The sequence below is a fragment of the Leucoraja erinacea genome, chromosome 27, assembly GCF_028641065.1.
Source record: "Leucoraja erinacea ecotype New England chromosome 27, Leri_hhj_1, whole genome shotgun sequence".
Lineage (NCBI taxonomy): Eukaryota > Metazoa > Chordata > Chondrichthyes > Rajiformes > Rajidae > Leucoraja > Leucoraja erinaceus.
In genome coordinates, this window is record NC_073403.1 from 18,626,316 (window position 1) to 18,649,929 (window position 23,614).

A 23,614-nucleotide genomic window follows, 5' to 3' on the forward strand; every position below is an offset into this window, starting at 1 on the left:
GCTGCGTCGCCAGAGCCTCTGCATCCTTCCTGCAGTGGGACGACCAGAAATTGTGGGAAATGGTGGGAGAAACGTATGCATACCAGTGTTAGGGGTGGCAGGGAAGTGAGAGGGGGTAGGAGGGTGGTATTTGAAAATGGAGAATTCAATGTTCATACTAATGGGTTGTAAGCTAGCCAAGCGGAATATGTGGTACTGTGAATAGACAAGATTGCTGAATTGAGGTTTGTTTTAGGTCAGCAGCACCTATGTTTGTCAGATCTCAATAACTCAGTCAGAAATGGACGACCAGACACTTAGACATAGAATCATAGCGTGTAGAAACAGGCCCTTCGGTCCAACTAGCCCACACCGGCCAACATGTCCATTCTATTAGTCTCACCTGCCTGTGTTAGATCCATATTCCTCAAAACCTATCATATCCATGTACCTGTCTAAATGGTTCTTCAATGTTCTGATTGTACCTGCCTTAACCATCTCCTCCGGCAGCTCGTTCCATACACCCACCAATCTGTGTAAAAAAGTTACCCCTCAAGTTCCTATTAAACCTTTCCTCTCTCACCTTAAACTTATGTCCTCTGGTTCTCGATTCCCCTTCTTCGGGCAAGAGGCTCTGTGCGTCTACCCGTTCTATTCCTCGCATGATTTTGTACATCTTCTCTGGATGAGAAAACTTCCCCCTCTTCCTTGTTTAGTTAAGTTTAGTTTAGAGATACAGCGCGGAAACAGGCCCACCGGGTCTGCGCCGACTAGCGATCCCTGCACATTAACACCATCCTACACCCACGAGGGACAATTTTTACATTTACCAAGCCAATTAACCTACAAGCCTGTGCGTCTTTGAAGTGCGGGAGGAAACCGAAGATCTCGGAGAAAACCCACGCAGGTCACAGGGAGAACGGACAAACTCCGTACAGACAACACCTATAGTCGGGATCGGACCCGGGTCTCCAGCACTGCATTCGCTGTAAGGCAGCAACTCTACCACTGTGCCACCGTGACTGGGAGTACAAATATAACTAAGATACACCCCATAAACAAAATGTGGCAAGCTTTATTGGAATTCATGATACAAATCATTGAAAGCCAGAAATTGTAATTGTAGAATAAATTGATTTTTACTTACAGGTCACTCTGAACGATCAATAGGAGCAGAGTGCAGCGATGGTCTAAGGGGTTAAGTCTAAGGGACCATTACCAACCTCCAGTTCCAGATTTGTATCATAAATTCATCCTGTTGTTTGTGTGATGAGAGTTAAAATCTGATGGAAGTGCACTCTATGAATGTGACAACTTTTATTTGAATTCATTATGTACATTTACAGAAAATGATACTTGCCTACCAGACCTGCAAATAAATAATCAATTTATTCTAAAAATCACAATTTCAAAACCTTTCTGAACCCCTAAAACAAGAGCTGAATGGGATCAGATTTAAATTCAGAATCAAAGTGCCTTAATTTAAAGTGCACGGAATTGAAATTCCATCTTCATTGCTGTAAATTAGTTATTATGGATTTCAACCGCTGGCGTAATGTATTTATTGCAATTGTTAATTTGTATTGCAGGAAGAGCATGTTCCCTAGAAAGATCTAGGGACGTTCAATTTTAAATTGTAAGTAATAGGGACATTCTGTTTCAATATCAATTCTGTCCCATACCTGTGGGTTTGCATCCAGGATGCAGATTTTTCCACATTCAACCACCTCGTGAATGGAATCGATTTTTGTTCCGTAAAGATTCCCTTCGTATTCACCGTGTTCAAGATACCTGCTGCTCTTGATGTCGTTCTCCATTTCAGCACGAGACACGAAGGCATAAATATGTCCGTCATTCTCATCCTCCTTCGGTTTCCGTGAAGTGACTGTAACAGAGAGAGTGTACAACATAAACGAGTGCTCGCTTGAAAGTAGAAGTTGATCCAGTGTTGAGTGGTACACCTCAGGGCACAGTACTTGGCCCAGTACTTGAGTCAGCTGATGATGCTGATCAACTTAAGTCAGCTGATGATGAAGATGCTCTCCAAAAGGATCTTGATACTATGGTTGAGTGGTCACAACAATGGGGCATGCAGTTCAACCCTTCCAAATGTGAAACCATGCGTGTCACCAGAAAGAGGAATCCAGGCGAAACATCTTACAATATACTTGGTGCCACCCTTGAAGAATCCAAACAAACCAAGTATCTTGGCATCAAATTGCAGAATGATCTGCGTTGGAATGGTCAGACTCATCATGCAACGGTGAAAGCAACAGGTGTCCTAAACTTTCTGAGGCGCAACTTTCATCATTGTTCAACTTCTGTCAAGGAGAAGCTATACTTCACCCTCGTTAGACCTCATTTGGACTACGCAGTTGCAGCATGGGACCCATACACAAATAAAAACATTTCTTCCATCGAACATGTCCAAAGACAGGCAGCTCGATTTGTTACTAACACCTATGAGAGAGAAGCGAGTGTCACCAAACTTCTGAATTCTCTGGGGTGGAACCCTCTCCAAGACAGACGTGAAGCTCACCGTTTGACCTGTTTTTACAAAATGTTAAATGGTCAGCTCGACATAGATTACAAGACCTACACCAAACCCAAACCAGGAGCAGACGAGGGCATTTGGTCCAATTTGTGATCCCAGCTATAAAGACAGATGTGTACAGCAATTCGTTCTTCCCCCGCACAATTAAAGCATGGAATAATCTCCACCCTACTATAGTTACCCAACCAGATGCAACTAAATTTAAAGTAGATCTTTCTTCCCAATAACCCTTTCTGGCTTAAGTCCTCCCTCCACCACCTCTAGTTTAAATTCCATTTGGAATATTTTGGAGGACCAAGAAACCAAGAACCAAGATGGAAATGGAGAAATTGAAAAAACAGAAACTCGAAAAAATGTCATAAAAGCTGAATAATAAGTCGACATTTCGGGTCGGTACCTTTGTTCAAACAGCTGTTACTCAAAAAGGTCAGCAAATGGAAGGGATGATGAGAAGGTAGAGTTTAAATCCAGCAAATCTCAATAGAAGGACAGGCAGGAAGAGGTTAATGAATAAGGTGAAATTCATGGGCTGAAGTGTGTTTATTTCAGCGCATGTATTCGCATAAATATGGCGGTATGGTGGCGCAGCGGTAGAGTTGCTGCCTTACAGTGCCAGAGACCCGGGGTTGATCCTGACTACGGGTGCTGTCTGCACGGAGTTTTTACATTCCCTCCGTGACCTGCATGGGTTTTCTTCGAGATCATCGGTTTCCTCCCACACTCCAAAAACGTACAGGTTTATAGGTTAATTGGCTTGGTATAAATGTAAAATTGGCATTCGTGTGTGTGTGTGTGTGTGTGTGTGTGTGTGTGTGTGTGTGTGTGTGTGTGTGTGTGTGTGTGTGTGTGTGTGTGTGTGTGTGTGTGTGTGTGTGGGGGCGTGTGCTTGTGGGTCAGGGTGTGTGTGTGTGTGTGTGTGTGTGTGTGGAGGATAACGTTAATGTGCAGGGATCGTGATTGTTGGGCCGAAGGGTCTGTTTCCGCATTGTATCTCTGAACTAAACTATTGTGGGTAAAGCAGATGAATTTAGAGTCTGGATCAATGCTCGGGATTATGATTTCATGGCCATTCTGAAAAATTGGTTGTGAGAGTGAGAGGAATGGCAGTTCAATATTCCATGGTTACACAAAAAAGCTGGAGAAACTCAGCGGGTGCAGCAGCATCTATGGAGCGAAGGAAATAGGCAACGTTTCGGGCCGAAACCCTTCTTCAGACTGATCGGGGGCGGGGGTGGGTGGGGACAAGAATGGGAAAAGGAGGAGTAGCCAGAAGGCTGGGGGATGGGAGGAGACAGCAGGGGGGCTGAGGAAGGGGAGGAGACAGCAAGGACTAACAAAATTGGGAGAATTCGATGTTCATGCCCCCGGGGTGCAGACTCCCCAAACGGAATATGAGGTGCTGTTCCTCCAATTTCCGGTGCTGCTCGCTGTGGCCATGGAGGAGACCCAGGACAGAGAGGTCGGAGGCGGAGTGGGAGGGGGAGTTGAAGTGCTGAGCCACCGGGAGGTCAGCTTGGTTATTGCGGACCGAGCGGAGGTGTTCGGCGAAACGATCGCCCAACCTCCGCTTGGTCTCACCGATATAGATCTGGGATCAATATTCCATGGGTTTGATGTTTCAAAGGTCTTTTATTGCCTCGTGTACCAACTAAGGTACAGTGATACTCAAATGTTTCAGATATGATTGAGGGGGAAGTAAAGAAGGTGGAGGAGTTGCTCTGCTAATCAGGGAGACTGCCATGGCGGCACTCAGTAAGGATATCCTGGAGGGCTCCTCCTCTGACGCCACAGATATAGAGCTCAAAATTAAGAAAGGTGCAATCATTCTAATGGGATTACACTACCTGCCTCCCAATAGCCAGTGGGAAACAGCGGGAAAACACAAATGTAAGATTTTGGAAATATCCAAAAACAAGAGTGTTGTTGTGGTGGGGAAACTCTGAAGACGAGATCTGACCTGAAACGTCACCTATCCATGTTCTCCAAAGATGCTGCCTGACTTGCTGAGTTACTCCAGCATTTAGTGTTCTTTTTTTTAAACTTCGCAATATATCTGGTACGTATTCAGTACAACGGGCATGGCCGGGGCAGAATTACTTTGGTGTATCCAAAGATAAACTATGTGGATAGTTAATCCAAGGAGGGATCATACATGTACTGGAAAATCATCATGGGCTCCTGTGTTGTACTAATTAAGTAATAATCCAGACAGTTAAATCCATATTCCAGATCCTACTTTGAAAGGTAAGGACGTTTTTTAACTTCTAATACTTGAATATTGATATATAGAACTTAATGTATCCCAGGAGGGAAATTGATCTGGCAACAGTCATAAAACACAAAATACATGAAACATGAAATTAAAGTGACAAGTAGAAAAGATTGGGGGTGGGGGGGGAGTCAGTCTGCCCCATGGCAGGAGGGGAGTTGTACAGTTTGATAGCCACAGGATTGAAGGATCTCCTGTGGTGTTCTGTGCTGCATCTTGGTGGAACCAGTCTGTTGCTGAAGGTACTCCTCAGGTTGACCAGTGTGTCATGGAGGGGGTGAGAAGTATTGTCCAAGATGCTCCACAGTTTGAGGAGTATCCTCCCCTCCAAGACCAACTCCCATGAATCCAACTCCGCCCCTAGGACGGAGCCAGCCTTCTTGATGAGTTTGTTAATCCTACTGGGATCCTATGGGATTCTTATACAAACTCATGAGATTGTTCTAAGATTAAAACACATGTCTGAGAACAAAATATCAGATATGACAAGTTGTGAGATGATGCAATACTTGGAATTTATTATGGGGAACAAGGAAATGGCAGATGAGTTGAACAGGTACATTGGATCCATCTTCACTTAGGAGGACACAAACAATCTTCCTGATGTACTAGTGGCCAGAGGATCTGGGGTGAGGGAGAAACTGAAGGAAATCCACATTAGGCAAGAAATGGTGTTGGGTAGACTGATGGGACTGAAGTCTAATAAATCCCCAGGGCCTGATGGTCTGCATCCCAGGGTACTTAAGGATGTGGCTCTAGAAATCATGGACGCATTGGTGACCATTTTCTAATGTTCTATAGATTCAGGATCAGTTCCTGTGGATTGGAGGGTAGCTAATATTATCCCACTTTTTAAGAAAGGCAGGAGAGAGAAAACAGGGCATTATAGGCCAGTTAGCCGGACATCAGTGGTAGGGAAGATGCTGGAGTCAATCATAAAAGATGAAATAGCAGCACATTTGGATAGCAGTAACAGGATCGGTCCGAGTCAGCATGGATTTACGAAAGGGAAATCATGCTTGAATAATCTTCTGGAATTTTTTGAGGATGTAACTAGGAAAATGGACAAGGGAGAGCCAGTGGATGTAGTGTACGTGGACTTTCAGAAATAATTTGATAAGGTCCCACATATGAGATTAGTGGGCAAAATTAGGGCACATGGTATTGGGGGTAGAGTGCTGACTTGGATAGAAAATTGTTTGGCAGACAGGAAACAAAGAGTAGGGATTAACGGGTCCTTTTCAGAATGGCAGGCAGTGATTAGTGTGGTACTGCAAGGTTCGGTGCTGGGACAATATATGTTAATGATTTAGATGAAGGGATTCAAAGTAACATTAGAAAATTTGCAGATGACACGAAGCTGGGTGGCAGTGTGAACTGTGAGGAGGATGCTATGAGAATGCAGGGTGACTTGGACAGGTTGGTTGAGTGGGCAGATGCAGTTTAATGTGGATAAATGTGAGGTTATCCACTTTGGTGGCAACAACAGGAAGGCAGATTATTATCTGAATGGTGTCAAGTTGGGAAAAGGAGAAGTACAATGAGATCTGGGGGTCCTTGTTCATCAGTCACTGAAAGTAAGCATGCAGGTACAGCAAGCAGTGAAGAAAGCGAATGGCATATTGGCCTTCATAACAAGAGGAGTTGAGAATAGGAGCAAAAAGATCCTTCTGCGGTTGTACAGGGCCCTAGTGAGTTCACACCTGGAGTATTGTGTGCAGTTTTGGTCTCCAAATTTGAGGAAGGACATTCTTGCTATCGAAGCAGTGCAGTGTAGGTTCACGAGGTTAATTCCCAGGATGGCGGGACTGTCATATGTTGATAGAATGGAGTGGCTGGGCTTGTATACTCTGGAATTTAGAAGGATGAGAGGGGATCTTATTGAAACATATAAGATTATTAAGGGTTTGGCCAAGCTAGAGGCAGGAAACCTGTTCCCGATGTTGGGGGAGTCCAGAACCAGGGTCCATTTAGAAGGGGTGAGCCATTTAGAACGGAGATGAGGAAAAACATTTTCACACAGAGAGTTGTGAGTCTGTGGAATTCTCTGCATCAGAGGGCAGTAGAGGTCGGTTCTCTGGAAACGGTTCTCACGAGAGAGGTAGATAGAGCTCTTAAAGATAGCAGTCAGGGGATATGGGGAGAAGGCAGGAATGTGGTACTGATTGTGGATGATCAGCCATGATCACATTGAATGGCGTTGCTGGCTTATAGGGGGAATGGCCTACTCCTGTACCTATTGTCTATTATCTATTGAAATCATCCCATTAACCAAAGAGAAGAATATTCCTAATTACTGTCATCAAAGACTCTCTATTCTACTTTCAACTAAAAATGTAATCCTCAAAAGAGCCACGTGCACTTTACATGGCGTTTAATGATAATCAGTTGACTAAAAGGGGTCAAGGAAAGAGTGTTCACGTCGCGGCCATGTTTCCACAAATCTTTCCACCACCATCACGCACAAGAAGCGCAAGACGCAATTGTATGCAGATGCTAAGTGTGTTCATCTCTGGCTGAACAATTTCTAATCTTGCAATGTGGTCTTGATAAGAAGAAGTTAATTAAAAGATTATTATTTCATATATGGTGGGCTGACATGGATTTGTTTTATTTAGAGTTTTAGAGATACATTGTGGAAACAGGCCCTTCAGCTCATGATCACCCATACACTTGTTCTATCCTACACACTAGGAGACAATTTACAGAAGCCAATCAACCTACAAACCTGCGCATCTTTGGGATGTGGACGGAAACTGGAGCACTCGGAGTAAACCCACGTGGTCACAGGGAGAATGTACAAAATCTGCACAGACAGCACCCATGGTTAGGATCAAACCTGGGTCTCTTGCGCTGTAAGGCAGCAACTCTACCACTGTGCCACAATGCCACCCTTATTGCTACAACAGACTGGATATTCTTGTCTTATTGATTCTGTTATTTTGTCACAATCCAGCTAAATTACCAGAGATGGTGATCCCGGGATTAGCTGCTAATCAAAGGTTGTGGGAAAACAAGTCTATTTCTACTCACAAGGAATGGTGGTTCCAAATCTCATTGGATCAGACATGATGAGTCTGTTCTTCAAGCTTCTTCTCCCGACTCCTTGTGCCCCAATAAGAACCAGAGTCTTCCTCTGAAACGGTGGCATTTTTGCTACTTCCTCGTAGATTAGAAGCTCGTGTCGATCAAATTCTAGAAATTAAACAGAAGAATTATCTGAATAGCAAATATGAATGATACAACGCTTTTCATCACAGTCACAGAATCACAGTGATACAGCGTGGAAACAGGCCCTTCAAACCAACTTGCCCACACCGGCCAACATGTCCCAGCTACACTAGCCCTACCTGCCAGCGTTTGGCCCGTATCCCTCCAAACCTGTCTTATCCATGTACCTGGCCAGTTCCAGACAAGGGAAAGAATGAAGAAGTGTCCCAAAACATCACCGATCTATGTTCTCCAGAGATGCTGCCAGACCTGCAGAGTTACTCTAACACTTGGTGTTTTTTCTTTAAGGGACAGAATGCATTCAGTATCAGTATCAGTATCAGTATATCTTTATTGTTATTTCCTGAGTACTCACATACCCAGAGGAAACAAAAAAACGTTGCTCAACCAGTGTCCATTCAGTGTGCAGTGCAAATAACAACAAGTAAATAGAAATAAAAATACATATATCATGAACAAATTAAATTAAACACTCTACTCTCTACTAAACATCAACAGGCGTTCCGATCGACAGCTGCTGCAGTGTGTCCAGGTTGGTGGTTGGTGCGCGATACTTTGGCAGGGGGCTAAGTCCGTTTATCAGTCTTATAGCCTGCGGGAAGAAGCTGAGGAGCATCCTGCTGGTTTTGCATCTAATGCCCTGTACCTCTTCCAAATGGCAGGATGGAGAATATGTGATGTGATGGGTAGGGGTCCTCTGTCTGAACTCTCTTCCTGTGTACCAGCAAGAAAGGGAGTGGAGCAAGCTGGCGGTCCACAAAAGTTGGTTACCGATCGTTCCACAAAAAAAATGAAATGAAATGATTCAATTTATTGTCATTGTCAGTGTACAGTACAGAGACAACGAAATGCATTTTTAGCATCTCCCTTGAAAGGGAGACACAGGGCGTCGCGGTGTGCCCGCGCCTGCCGCCGTACATTCCATTACAGGCAAAGGTGGGTGAAGTGTCTTGCCCAAGGACACAACACAAACAAATAAGGGTGGAGCTAACAGGAAATGTCCACACTTGCAGCTGAAGCAGTACATTAGATTGAAAAAATTATTCACATAAAGAGGGCAGCCAGGGCTTTAGTTTAAGTCAGACTCCAAAGAAAGATGCCTTAAGCAGCACAACACTCTCTCAGTTCCTCATTCAAGTCACTGAAATGAATTTAAATTGAGAATCCTTCTCACTCTGAGCAAGAGGGCCATAAACGCAACCCCTATTGATAATGGTGTTTATTTAACAAAGCCTCTCACAAAGCAGCTAAGAAAATGCACCCTGAGATGATCTGTGAGATACTGGCAGCTTAACATTGTTACATTCATAATCTTATTGGAGGTGCTAATCTTCTGAAATAAATGTTGAAGCGCTCTGTTGAAAGAGGTAGTAAAGGAACTTCTCTACATTCTCCTGCACTTATACCCTTTAATGTTGTATTTTCATTAAACAAGGCCCAATGAACAGTAATGTTAAAAGTTCCAGATAAAGTGTTTTAGTGATTTGGCTTTAGCGATAGACATTGGCCTAGACACCAGATTTAAATGCTGCACTTATGTTTTAGTGGCATGTGGTCTTTAACAGCTGCCCTAACAAAATAGATTTGGCTTTGGTTTAGCATCCCTAATTATTGGTATCAGTATTTGGTTCATAGATAGAACATCAGGGCTGCCAACTCTCACGCTTTGAGCGTGAGAATCACGCCCTCAAGCAAACTCTCACGCCGATCAGAAATGTCTGAGATCAACAAAAATTTAAAAACTCGGATAAACTGCATGGTCCGCGGGTGTTGGAGAGGGAGGCTGAGGGAGCGATGGAAGCAGCGGGCGGATACAGAGGCGGGGAGCCGGGGCTGGTGGGTTTGCGGGGCTGACAAGTATTTGGGTGGCTAGCGAGTTGCTCGCTGCAGCTTTGGCCATGGAGCACTCCGGACAGTGCGAGTGTCCCGGGCCGTCGGAGGCGTTGGAAGCGACGCTGCCGCGAGAGTCTCTGTGCCGAAGGGATAGACTCTCAAAGGGTGGAGAGGAGAGAGAAGGGAGGGAGGTAGGGGAGAAGGAGACAGGGAGGGAGAGGGGAGAGAGGGAGAGGGAGAGAGAGGGAGAGGGAGAGGGGGAGGGGAGAGGGAGGGAGGGGAGGGAGGGAGAGAGAGAGAGAGGGAGAGGGAGAGGGAGGGGGAGAGGAGAGGGAGGAGAGAGAGAGGGAGAGGGAGAGAGGGAGGGAGAGAGAGAGAGAGAGAGGGAGGGCAGAATCTTTACTTACCCATTGACAAATATAGTTACCTGCATTTTTGGTGGTCAGATACATCATCTTCTTTTTCCTTTTTCCACCCATACTCCCACACAATGCACCTGTTTACGAAATGATATATGATATGATTATGGTTATAAACGGCCTAGATTCCTGATGGAAATATTGAAATCTGCATCTCATACTGCTTTAAGCAATCCTCTTGTTAATGTTAGCAAAATATTGAGTAGACTAAATTAAGTTACCCTGTCAAATACAACTTCTGTAAAGCAGTATAGATTGCAGAGTGAGGTTTGTTTCAAGCTTCAAACAAGATACAAGATATTTTATTATGTCATTTAAACCTCAGTTCAAACGAGATTACATTTCTGCAGTCATACAAACAAGAAAAAAAAACCAAAACACAATTAACACAATTTACATAAACATCCATCACAGTGAATCACCAAACACCTCCTCACTGTGATGGAAGGCAAAGTCTTGTCTCTTCCCTGTTCCTTATTCTTCTCCCGATGTTGGAGGCCCTGGCGGGCGATGGTAAGTCCTGCGGCCATTTAAGGCCGCGCCGGGCGATGCAAGGCCCTGCTCCGGGTCACCCTCAGTCCCGCAACCTGGGCGGGAGAAGTTACCGTTGCGGGAGCTCCGAAAAGCGGTCACCCACCAGGGACCCGCGAGCTGGAGATGTCCCGTCCACCAGGCCTGCAGCTGGAGCCTCTGAGCTCCGGAGCCGGGTCGTAGTCACGCCTCACCACAGCTCTCCATACTCCAAAGCCGGCCAGCTCCGCGATGGCGAATCCATAGGCTCCGCGACTGGAGCCCCCAGGTCATTCCAACGACAATGGAGACCCAACAGGGAAATGGTCGGGTCCCCCGTACGGGGAAGAGATCCGACCTTTGGGCTGCTTAAAGGGGATGCTGAGTCTATGGCAGTGTTGGGGATATGGGAGAGCCCGCGCTAGCTGCGCCTTGTAACAGGGCTGCTTAATGGGGATGCCGAATCTATGGCAGTGCCGGCCTATGGGAGAGGCCACACCAGCAGCGCCTTGTAATAGGGCTGCTTAATGTATGGCAGCAGCACCTGTAGAAGGACTGCATAATGTCTCCCTCATGGAGGAGGTGAGCTTACCGGGGCAGTTTTGTTCTGACCCTGAAGTTGGAGGTATTGCAGAACAGCATACCCCAAGGGATGGAAGCCACTGGGTCGCCGAGTCTATGGCAGCGCTGGCCTATTTCTCTAGGCCGCGACAGCAGCGCGTTGTAGCAGGGCTGCTTAATGTCTCCCTCATGGAGGAGGAGAGCATGCCGGGTCAGTGTAAATCTGACGCCAAGGCTGAGGGTATAGCCGTGGAGCATACTCCAAGGGATGAAGGGCACGTGTCAGAGGTACCATTCCTGGCAGCAAGGTTGCCATCCCAACACAATGCAGTGGGACGTTAGAGCGTTAGAGCCACCCGCCGAGTCTTCTATTCAGGTAAGACCTATTCCACAGACAAAACCTGGAGGACGAAGCATAAGCTGTTGGACCAATTAGGCCAACGACGAGGAAGGCTTCATAGTTTCGGTGATAACGCACCCCACGGCTTCATCGGCAGTAAGCGGTTCACTGAAGCTGGTAGCAGCATGAAAGCTGGCCAGAGGGTCCACCCACTCTACCAAAGTCACTTAACAACTAAGTGACCACGTACAAGTTGGTAAGATTTACACTTGGTTGAACAATACACAAATTATTAAGACATTGTCATCTACTCAGAGGCATTTAACCAGGTAAAACTGGACATTACTAGTATTCCAAGCAGGTTGGAATTGGGCCAGAATTGTGTTGAGCCAGGTTCAGTATTTTAGACAGGTTTGCCTTCGAGACAGGCTCGGAGATATGGGCAGAATTGTCTTTCAAGGCAGGGTCAGAATTGTGGCAAGAGTTGTCTTGGGACATGTGAGAATTATCGGTAACCGGGCCAGAGTTGCCGTTCAGGACAGACACAAAATGATGGCAGGCATGGCCTGTTCATTATGAAAGAAGGGTGATTAAACTGATTTCATAGGGTGTTTCCATGTACAGTGATCATCAAAGATATTTGGCGGCATTGCTATGATGAGGCAATTTAACAGTAACAATTTAAAGATCAAGAGGGAGCAGCTGTTGTGAGTCAGCTACCTGCTGATTTCTCCCAGCAGTTTCTATTGTATTATACTTGTATCGGATCCAGGGTAAGGCGGGAGAATGACAGTCAGAGTAGTGTACTGTTCTGGATGTCAGATGTGGGAGGTAATGGTGTCGGATGGCCCTCCAGACGTCCACATCTGCACCAGGTGCAGCGAGATGGGGCTCCTAAGGGACCGTATTAGGATCCTGGAGCAGCAGCTCGATGACCTCTGTCTGATCAGGGAGAGTGAGGAGGTCATAGAGGGGAGTTATAGGGAGGTGGTCACTCCAAAACCACGGGAGAGAGAGACATGTGGGTCACACTAAGGAAGGGCAAGGGGCAGAGGCAGGAACGAGTGAGTACTCCAATGTCGGTACACCTTGCAAATTAGTACTCCTGTTTGAGTACGGATGGGGGTGACAGCCTACCCGGGGGTAGTGACAGCGGACAGGCCTCCAGCACAGAGACCGGCCCTGTTGCTCCGAAAGGTAGGGAAAAAAAGAGGGCAATAGTAATTGGGGACTATTGTTAGGGGGTCGGATAGGCGATTCTGTGGATGCAGTCGGGAGACCAGGATGGTGGTCTGCCTCCCTGGTGCCAAGGTCTCGGACGTGTCTCAACGCATCCAAGATATCCTGAAATCAGAGGGAGAGGAGCCTGAGGTCGTGGTACATATAGGTACCAATGAGATAGGTAAAAAAAGGGAAGAGGTCCCTCTTGTACTTCCGGTGGCGCTGGTGCCAGCAGCCTCCACCTACAGCCCGGTATCTTTTTTGTTTTTTTGTTTATTTTGTTATGTTAAAAGTGTATTTTTTTGTGTTTTTTTGTGTTTTTATGTGGGGGAAGAGGGCACGGTGCGGGGGATACCGTCCTTCAGCCGCTTCCTGGTGAGGACGCGACTATTATTCGAGTCGCGTCCTCGCCCCCCCCCCCCCCCCACAGCGGCCTACCTACCTGGATTGGCGCGGCCTTTCCTGCCGGGATCGACCGGAGCTCCAGCAGCGGCGGGACAGCGCTGGAACATCGCGGGGCTGGCGATGCCTTACCGGGGGTCGCCGTCTGGAGCCCGGAGTGCTGGACCTGCTGCACCAACATCATGGAGCTGCGGTTTGCGGAGCTCCCAACGCGGGCGGCGCTGATGGACAGCGCGGGGTCCTGCGACTCTGCCCGGCTCGGCCTGTGGACTCAGGAGCTGCAGACTCCGGCAGCGGGAGGCGGCTGATCAGGAGGTCCGGGCCGCTGAGGAGGAGGATGCTCACCGTCGGGGTTTCGGCGTCGGCGTTCCACCAGCCCGGCGTGAGGGCCTGAACATCGGGCCACCCGGGGCGGCGACTGCGGGTGCTCGGAAGGCCCCGACTACGGATGGACACGGAGGGGAGGCTGGCTGGACTATGGTGCCGTCCTCACCTGGGTGCCATTTATGTTATGTTGTGTTGTGGACTTTTTGTGTTTGTGCTTTTGTTAAATTTTTAATTCAATTTCAATTTTATTTTTTTAATATGTTTTATTATTTATTTATTATTTATTTTTATTATTTTTCTTGTGATTTTTTTTTAACGATACTGCTGTACGGGAAATTCATTTCGTTGTCTCAAAGTGAGGCAACGACAATAAAATTTGAATAGAAGAATACAAGAATACAATACAAGAAGGGAGGTTTTAGGGAGTTGGGAGGAGAGTTAAGGAAAAGGACCAAAAAGGTAACAATCTCAGGATTACTGCCTGTGCCATGCGACAGTGAGAGTAGGAATGGAGCGAGGTGGAGGATAAATGCGTGGCTGAAAGACTGGTGCAGAGGGCAGGGATTCAAGTTTCTGGATCATTGGGACTTCTTTTGGGGAAGGTGGGACCTGTACAGAAAGGATGGGTTGCACTTGAACCCGAGGGGGACCAATATCCTGGCGGGGAAATTTGCAAAGGCTACTGGGGATACTTTAAACTAGAATGGTTGGGGCGAGGGACTCAAATAGAGAAAGCTAGTAGACAGAATGGGAGGCAGGAAGCAGAAAAGGGAAGCACTCGGACACAAGAGGAGAAAGAAAAAAAAGGAAATAAACAGAGAATAAGAGACGGGGGGTTTCTTAAATGTGCATATTTTAATGCTAGGAGCATTGTAAGAAAGGTGGATGAGCTTAGAGCCTGGATAGACACCTGGAAGTATGATGCTGTGACGATCAGTGAAACATGGTTGCAGGAGGGCTGTGATTGGAAACTAAATATTCCAGGATTTCGTTGCTTCAGGTGTGATAGAATTGGAGGCGCAAGAGGTGGAGGTGTTGCATTGCTAGTCAGGGAAGATATTACAGCAGTGCTTTGGCAGGATAGATTGGAGGGCTCATCTAGGGAGGCTATTTGGGTGGAACTGAGAAGTGGGAAAGGTGTAGCAACACTTATAGGGGTGTATTATAGACCGCCAAATGGGGAACGAGAATTGGAAGAGCAAATATGTAAGGAGATAGCAGATATTAGTAGTAAGCACAAGGTAGTGATTGTGGGAGATTTCAACTTTCCACACATAGACTGGGAAACACATTCTGTAAATGGGCTGGATGGTTTGGAGTTTGTAAAATGTGTGCAGGATAGTTTTTTGCAGCAATACATAGAGGTACCTACTAGAGGAGGGGCAGTGCTGGACCTCTTGTTAGGAAATGAGATGGGACAGATGGCGGAGGTATGCGTTGGGGAGCACTTCGGGTCCAGTGATCACAATACCATTAGTTTCAATATAATTATGGAGAGGGTCAGAACTGGACCTAGGGTTGAGATTTTTGATTGGACAAAAGGCTAACTTTGATGAGATGCGAGATGATTTAAAAGGAGTGAACTGGGACATTCTGTTTTATGGGAAAGATGTAGAAGAGAAATGGAGGACATTTAAAGGGGAAATTTTAAGAGTACAGAATCTTTATGTTCCTGTTCGGTTGAAAGGAAACAGTAAAAATTGGAAAGAGCCCTGGTTTTCAAGGGAAATTGGACATCTTGTTCGGAAAAAGAGGGAGATCTACAATAATTATAGGCAGCATGAAGTAAATGAGGTGCTTGAGGAGTATAAGAAATGTAAAATGAATCTTAAGAAAGTAATTAGAAAAGTTAAAAGAAGATATGAGGTTGCTTTGGCAAGTAAGGTGAAAGTAAATCCAAAGGGTTTCTACAGCTATATTAATAGCAAAAGGATAACAAGGGATAAAATTGGTCCATTGGAGAGACAGAGTGGACAGCTATCTGCGGAGCCAAAAGAGATGGGGGAGATATTGAACAATTTTTTTTCTTCGGTATTCACAAAGGAGAAGGATATTGAATTATGTGAGGTAAGGGAAACTAGTAGAGTAGCTATGGATACTATGAGGTTCAAAGTAAAAGAAGTACTGACACTTTTGAAAAATATAAAGTGGATAAGTCTCCAGGTCCTGACAGGATATTCCTAGGACATTGAGGGAAGTTAGTGTAGAAATAGCCGGGGCTATGACAGAAATATTTCAAATGTCATTAGAAACGGGAATAGTCCCCGAGGATTTGCGTACTGCGCATGTTGTTCCATTGTTTAAAAATAGTTCTAAGAGTAAACCTAGCAATTATCGGCCTGTTAGTTTGACTTCAGTGGTGGGCAAATTAATGGAAAAGATACTTAGAGATAATATATATAAGCATCTAGATAAACAGGGTCTGATTAGGAACAGTCAACATGGATTTGTGCCTGGACGGTCATGTTTGACTAATCTTCTTGAATTTTTTGAAGAGGTTACTAGGGAAATTGACGAGGGTAAAGCAGATGTTGTCTATATGGACTTTAGTAAGGCCTTTGACAAGGTTCCTCATGGAAGGTTGGTTAAGAAGGTTCAACTGTTGGGTATAAATACCGTAATAGCAAGATGGATTCAACAGTGGCTGAATGGGAGAAGCCAGAGGGTAATGGTGGATGGCTGTTTGTCGGGTTGGAGGCAGGTGACTAGTGGGGTGCCTCAGGGATCTGTTGGGTCCTTTGTTGTTTGTCATGTACATCAATGATCTGGATGAAGGTGTGGTAAATTGGATTAGTAAGTATGCAGATGATACCAAGATAGGGGGTGTTGTGGATAATAGAAACATAGAAATTAGGTGCAGGAGTAGGCCGTTCGGCCCTTCGAGCCTGCACCGCCATTCAATATGATCATGGCTGATCATCCAACTCAGTATCCCGTACCTGCCTTCTCTCCATACCCCCTGATCCCCTTAGCCACAAGGGCCACATCCAACTCCCTCTTAAATATAGCCAATGAACTGGCCTCAACTACCCTCTGTGGCAGAGAGTTCCAGAGATTCACCACTCTCTGTGTGAAAAAAGTTCTTTTCATCTCGGTTTTAAAGGATTTCCCCCTTATCCTTAAGCTGTGACCCCCTTGTCCTGGACTTCCCCAACATCGGGAACAATCTTCCTGCATCTAGCCTGTCCAACCCCTTAAGAATTTTGTAAGTTTCTATAAGATCCCCTCTCATTCTCCTAAATTCTAGAGAGTATAAACCAAGTCTATCCAGTCTTTCTTCATAAGACAGTCCTGACATCCCAGGAATCAGTCTGGTGAACCGTCTCTGCACTCCCTCTATGGCAATAATGTCCTTCCTCAGATTTGGAGACCAAAACTGTACGCAATACTCCAGGTGTGGTCTCACCAAGACCCTGTACAACTGCAGTAGAACCTCCCTGCTCCTATACTCAAATCCTTTTGCAATGAAAGCTAACATACCATTCGCTTTCTTTACTGCCTGCTGCACCTGCATGCCTACCTTCAATGACTGGTGTACCATGACACCCAGGTCTCGCTGCATCTCCCCCTTTCCCAATCTGCCACCATTTAGATAATAGTCTGCTTTACCGTTTTTGCCACCAAAATCGATAACCTCACATTTATCCACATTATAATGAAGAGGATTTCCAAAGTCTACAGAGTGATTTAGGCCATTTGTAAAAATGGGCTGAAAGATGGCAGATGGAGTTTAATGCTGATAAATGTGAGGTGCTACACCTTGGCAGGACAAATCAAAATAGGACGTACATGGTAAATGGTAGGGAATTGAAGAATACAGTTGAACAGAGGGATCTGGGAATAACCGTGCATATTTCCTTGAAGGTGGAATCTCATATAGATAGGGTGGTAAAGAAAGCTTTTGGTATGCTAGCCTTTATAAATCAGAGCATTGAGTATAGAAGCTGGGATGTAATGTTAAAATTGTACAAGGCATTGGTGAGACCAAATCTGGAGTATGGTGTACAATTTTGGTCGCCCAATTATAGGAAGAATGTCAACAAAATAGAGAGAGTACAGAGGAGATTTACTAGAATGTTGCCTGGGTTTCAACAATTAAGTTACAGAGATCGGTTGAATAAGTTAGGTCTTTATTCTCTGGAGCGCAGAAGGTTAAGGGGGGACTTGATAGAGGTCTTTAAAATGATGAGAGGGATAGACAGAGTTGACGTGGACAAGCTTTTCCCTTTGAGAATAGGGAAGATTCAAACAAGAGGACATGACTTCAGAATTAAGGGACAGAAGTTTAGGGGTAATATGAGGGGGAACTTCTTTACTCAGAGAGTGGTAGCGGTGTGGAATGAGCTTCCAGTGGAAGTGGTGGAGGCAGGTTCGTTGGTATCATTTAAAAATAAATTGGATAGGCATATAGATGAGAAGGGAATGGGGGGTTATGGTATGAGTGCAGGAAGGTGGGACTAAGGGAAAAAAGGTTGTTCGGCACGGACTTGTAGGGCCGAGATGGCCTGTTTCCGTGCTGTAATTGTTATATGGTTATATGACAATAAATCATTCAAAGAACTACTCGGAGTTCAAAAACACTTGTTATGTATTGGCTGGATGATATTTTGATGCTGTATTTGACTAAAATCCACTGTTTCATTCTCAAACTACTTGAGAAATTGTTCTCCTCTATCCAGTTAAATTAAGTTGTTATCAAATAGATAGTTGGCCTGTGACTCCGCCCTGGGCAACAGATTGGAGTCAATAGAAGCCTGGAACAGCCTTGTTGTTATAAAGCAGCTTTCTATTCATTAGACTAATTGGCAATGTAATAGATATGATGCAGCTGTGCAAGTGGGAGAACTGACAGCTTGCTTAATGGCAAACTATAAAGGGCCATGAATGTCATTGATAACACACATTAGCTATTACCTGTTGAAGCTACTAAAGTCACTATGATGGACAAACAGTATTCAACAATGCTCCAGTAGTTGATCAATAAATGTGTCATTATATTGCAAAATAATGTTATGGCCTAACGTGGGAAATTGCGAATGTCATCTCTAGTTGGAGGTGGAGGAGACTTGCATGAGTTATTAATTCTTCAGTTATTGGTATCAACTATCTATAGACCCTACGTGCATTTTATGTGTTAAAGATTGATTGAGCGAATATGCATATCTGCATGCTCAACTTCATGTTGACACTATGATGGTGGCATATGATAATCACTGGAGTGCAATCAAGTAAAATAATCCTGTAATAGGTACATAATCTCATTTGCCACTGGAGTATCATCAAGTACAGATCAATGACAACACAGAATGGGTGTTGGACCACACCATATTTATGAAATTCTGATTCAATGCAACACCAAATATAGATATGTTGTTTTCATGCTAATTCACAGGTTGCAAAAATGTGTGGCATAACAGTGGCGAAAGATACATTCTCGCTACAAGCAGGAGGAATGGTCTTTTATGTCTTCCTCCATTTTGCTTCATGAGTCGGATCTTCAAATAAAGTCATCAAGAGCCCGCTTTAGGTTCCAGCTGTGGGATTGGCCTATGCAGTTTAATTCCCGATTTGATAATGCAACCTTATATGGTTATTTTAAACGTAACTTACTGGTTCAGCCTGTGGCATGATGGGAAATCAGCCGTTGCATGATAAAATCAATTTATGTTCTACAGATTCTCAATAGATTGCCTTCAGCTTGGGTTGTCACACCCATTCTTGTATGTATTCAGAGTGCTGGGATAGTACCAAAAAGCAGTACATTGCTTCTTCAGGAGGTGGGAAGCGTTTGTTTAATGCTCATGTTACATTTAAAATGGTACGGTCGGATCTCATTAGGTAGTTATCCTCCTGGCGCTGGTTTAGCGCAACAGGTCACTCGCTACATAATTGCGACAGGACAGGATGATTACATCTGTAAATAATGTGTATAGTATTTTATGTTATAATTTATTTAAGCAGAGCAGTAGGGGTGTCAGGTCTCAAAATAGGTCAAGGCATACCCAGGGACCTTTCGTTATGTGAGGGCACACATATACAACAATACGTCAAGGTCAGCAAGAGCCTTCGAGACTCTGAGCTAGCTATGATTGTTAGTTACAAAAAACGTTAAAAGAACGTATCTGTTCAGATCTTGCCAGGTGTTAAAACGGAGTTGAGTTATGCAGGAGTAGATACTGATTCCAGATCTCACTCCACCAGGGCTGCTATAACAGCAGCAGCAAGGGTTAATTATGTTCCGCTGGACCACATCCTAACGGCTGCAGCATGGTCAAACAAACGAATTTCCAACATTTTATAATACCCGTTGTCAGACCAGGGGTATTTATCAACTTTATTTTACGTTCTGTTATAGGTTCCATCCGGATGAGAGATGTGACTATTGTTAATACTTTATTTAACATCATTAGCATGTTTAAATCTATGTCATGACTGTATGCATTATGAATGTTTTCCCTCATTTGTCAATGGAGCAGTTGTGGTTGTGTAGACTTATTTTTCACGGCATGAAATCACAGAGCTTTGAAATCTTCACACAGTGACTCACGTGACTCCGAAGTAAAATAGTAAGATTAAACGAGAACTTACCAGTTTGAAGTTTGATCTTTATTTGATGAGGAGTTACGATGAGGGACTATGTCCCCTCCGCTCCCAATCCTCATAAAGGTCATCTGGTAGTTCTAGTCTTCTTTCATCTTACTATTATACTTCAGTCACTATTATCTGTGATTTCACACCGCTGCTTTGAAGATTGAAGCACGTGCGGCTGTATGGGGTTCTTCACGTAGTCCCTCATCGTATCCCCTCATCGTTTGATGTATACAACAATGACCCCAATCATCCCATTCCAACCACTCATTACCCTTGACTCAACCTAAATTATTTCTGAAATATTGGCATAAATTTGGTGCAGAAATGCTCCAAAATAAGGCTCAGAATACACAAGAGAGCATCTAAAACCCCAGAGCTTCCAGGGCCCGCTTAATGGCCTGGACCCTGGACGCAAGGGTATTTGAGCTTTGCGCTTGTGATATGCGCTGTGTGCACTTATTTCATTTAAAATTTTTGTAATCCTGCCATGCCATCCCCCTTTTCGAAAAGCCTCGTACGGGCCTGGTGTATAATATTTTTGACACTGTCATAGACTTTTCTTACATATGCTGTCACAACACACTGTAGTCTCTAAACAACACTTCAGTAGTTTTCCTTGCCCTCCATTTCAGAATAATTGTGTTTTAAGCCGATAACTCGACAATAGCACTGGCAATAAATTAAAAGCGCAGCTTTCCAGCCCTTATCTCATTGGCCATGCGCGGCTGCACATCGGTGTCAATCTGGTGGACTTTTCCATCTTCCTCTAGTCGTGGGGGTGGGGGATTGGGAGGGGCCTCACAAGTGGAATAGCCTAGGGCCTCTCTTCATCTGAATCCGACACTGATTCCCAGGATATATTTAGATATATATAGATCAGCCACGATGACGACTCGGCCTACAGAGAGGAAGTACAACAACTCATCAACTGGTGTGACATCAATAACCTTCAACTCAATGTCAATAAAACAAAAGAAATAACTGTGGACTTTAGGAAGAAACAGACAGCACACACCCCACTCACCATCAATGGCAGTGCAGTGGAGTCTGTGAAAAGCACCAAGTTCCTGGGAGTGCACATCACAGATGATCAGGCATGGTCCACCAACAACATCTCCCTAGTCAAGAAAGCACAGCAACGCCTCCACTTCCTTCGACAGATGACGAGAGCCGACCTCCCCCCTTCTGCCCTCACCACTTTGTACAGGGGTGCCATTGAGAGCATTCTTACCAGCAGTCTCTCAGTCTGGTATGGCAGTTGCTCTGCTGCTGACCAGAAGGCCCTACAGAGAGTGGTGAGGACAGCGGAGAAGATCACCAGATCACCCCAACCAGCAATCCAGGACTTACACCCATCTCGCTGTCGCAAGAGAGCAACCAGTATCATCAAAGACACCACCCACCCAGCATACAAACTGTTCACCATCCTACCATCCGGCAAGCGCTACCACAGCATGCGGAGCAAAACCACCAGATTCAAAATCATCTTTTTCTCTCAGGCCATCAGACTACTCAACACATTCAAGAAAATTCCATGAACATTATACAAACAAAGACCAACTGACTGTCAAAATAACTTTAACTCAATGTCTGCAGTATGCTATTTGCACTTTTCTATATTGCACCTTTATTATTGCACCTTAATAACACAATAATAACACCTTAAAATTTTACTACACTCTGGCACACTATGAATATTTTATATAATGTATATGTCCATTGTCTATCTTTATTGGTATATAGTCTGTCTGTGTTATAAATATTACTTGCACATTTGGAGTATGGGGAAATGCAATTTCAATCCTCTGTGTAACTACTTGTTGCATTATTTGAATTGACAATAAAGTTTACTTACTTACTTACTTACTTACTATTATATTTGCACAGACAATTCGCAATATAAGGCTTTCTTTACCAAGTGCTTGATTGTTAACCCAAAAATACATGTCTAAATTAAATTTTGCTCCCAATCAAGCCAGAGACACAGGAAGTTGAAAACACATACCTCCAGATTCAGGCACAGTTTCTTCCCAGTTATTATCAGAATGGTCCTCTCATTAGTTAGAGTGGAGTTCTGACCTCCCATCTACATCATTGGAGACCTTTGAGTTCTCTGTAATCAGAGTTTATTTTGCACTGTGTGTGGTATCCTTTATCCTTCATCCTTTATCTGTACACTCAGGAGGGCTTGATTGTAATCAGATATAGTCTTGCTTTTGACTGGATAGCGCACAACAAATGCTTTTCACTGCTTCTCAGTGTATGTGGCAATAATAAACTAAACTAAACTGAAAGAATTATCCACCACCATGGATAATTTAACCACATTCAGCCACAATTTTGATTGTTCACCCTTAATAAATCAGCCAACTAATGGCAGTAGGCAAAATACACAGAGAGAAACAGGCAGGTGATGTTTTTGCACTGAAGACTTGAATAAGGATTAAAAAGCATAACATAATTCTTTCATTTCCATAGAGTAATACACTGTGCAAACAGATCCTTCGGCTCACAGAGTCCACACAACTGTTTTGCAAAATCCTAGTGCTATAAATTGATTCAATTTACGGGACACATTTTATTCAGGATTTTTAAAGCAATAAAATCTTGCTGTTATACTTCACTCGCTCATAATAAACACACCGTCCCATGTTTAATGAGTGCTCCAGAGTTAGTACAACAAAATAATTGCATGCAGTCGAATCAGCAAAATAAAATTGAACTTTAATTCTTTTTACGTACATTTATACAAAATTAACTTATTTCACTTAAAATGTTTGTAATCCTGCCATGCCATCCCCCTTTTCAAAAAGCTTTGTATGGGCCTGGTGTATAATATTATTGACACTCTCATCGGCCTTTCTTACATATGCTGTCACAATGCACTGTAGTCTCTAAACAACACTTCCGTCATTTTCCTTGCCCTCCATTTCAGAATAATCGTGTTTTAAGCCGATAACTCGACACTAGGTGGGGGATTGGGAGGGGCCTCTCTTCATCTAAATCCGGCCCTGTCCGGAATGTTAAAATACGGAAGGCAGCCGGTCCGGACGGAGTCCCAGGACGGGTTCTCAGAGACTGTGCTGATGAGTTAACTGACATATTTACAAACACAAATCTCTGGCACAATGCATAGTCCCCACATGCCTAAAAACATCGGAAATAGTGCCAGTTCCGAAGCAGACAGCCATAACCTGCCTCAACGACTACAGGCTGGTTGCACTAACACCAATAATCATGAAGTGGCTGGAGAGACTGGTCCTTAAGCACTGTTGCTGGTGGATGAATTAGTATTGTTTTTGTTGTTGGTGATGTGCCGTATACCTTGCCAATCGGCGACGGGAGTCTGAGTTGTTGAAGTGACTCAATCCTACACT

General features: G+C 44.5%; 1 protein-coding gene across 2 annotated transcripts in view; it reads right to left on the reverse strand.

The window, feature by feature from the left end:
* mpp2b (MAGUK p55 scaffold protein 2b) overlaps positions 1-23,614 on the reverse strand; it is a 528,409-nt gene that overhangs the window by 9,916 nt on the left and 494,879 nt on the right. For both annotated transcript variants that reach the window (XM_055657232.1, XM_055657233.1), the window contains 3 exons: positions 10,294-10,362; positions 7,836-7,997; positions 1,662-1,864 (listed from right to left, as the gene is read on the reverse strand). In XM_055657232.1, the coding sequence (XP_055513207.1) occupies positions 1,662-1,864; positions 7,836-7,997; positions 10,294-10,362 (434 nt within the window). The remainder of the gene's footprint in view (positions 1-1,661; positions 1,865-7,835; positions 7,998-10,293; positions 10,363-23,614) is intronic.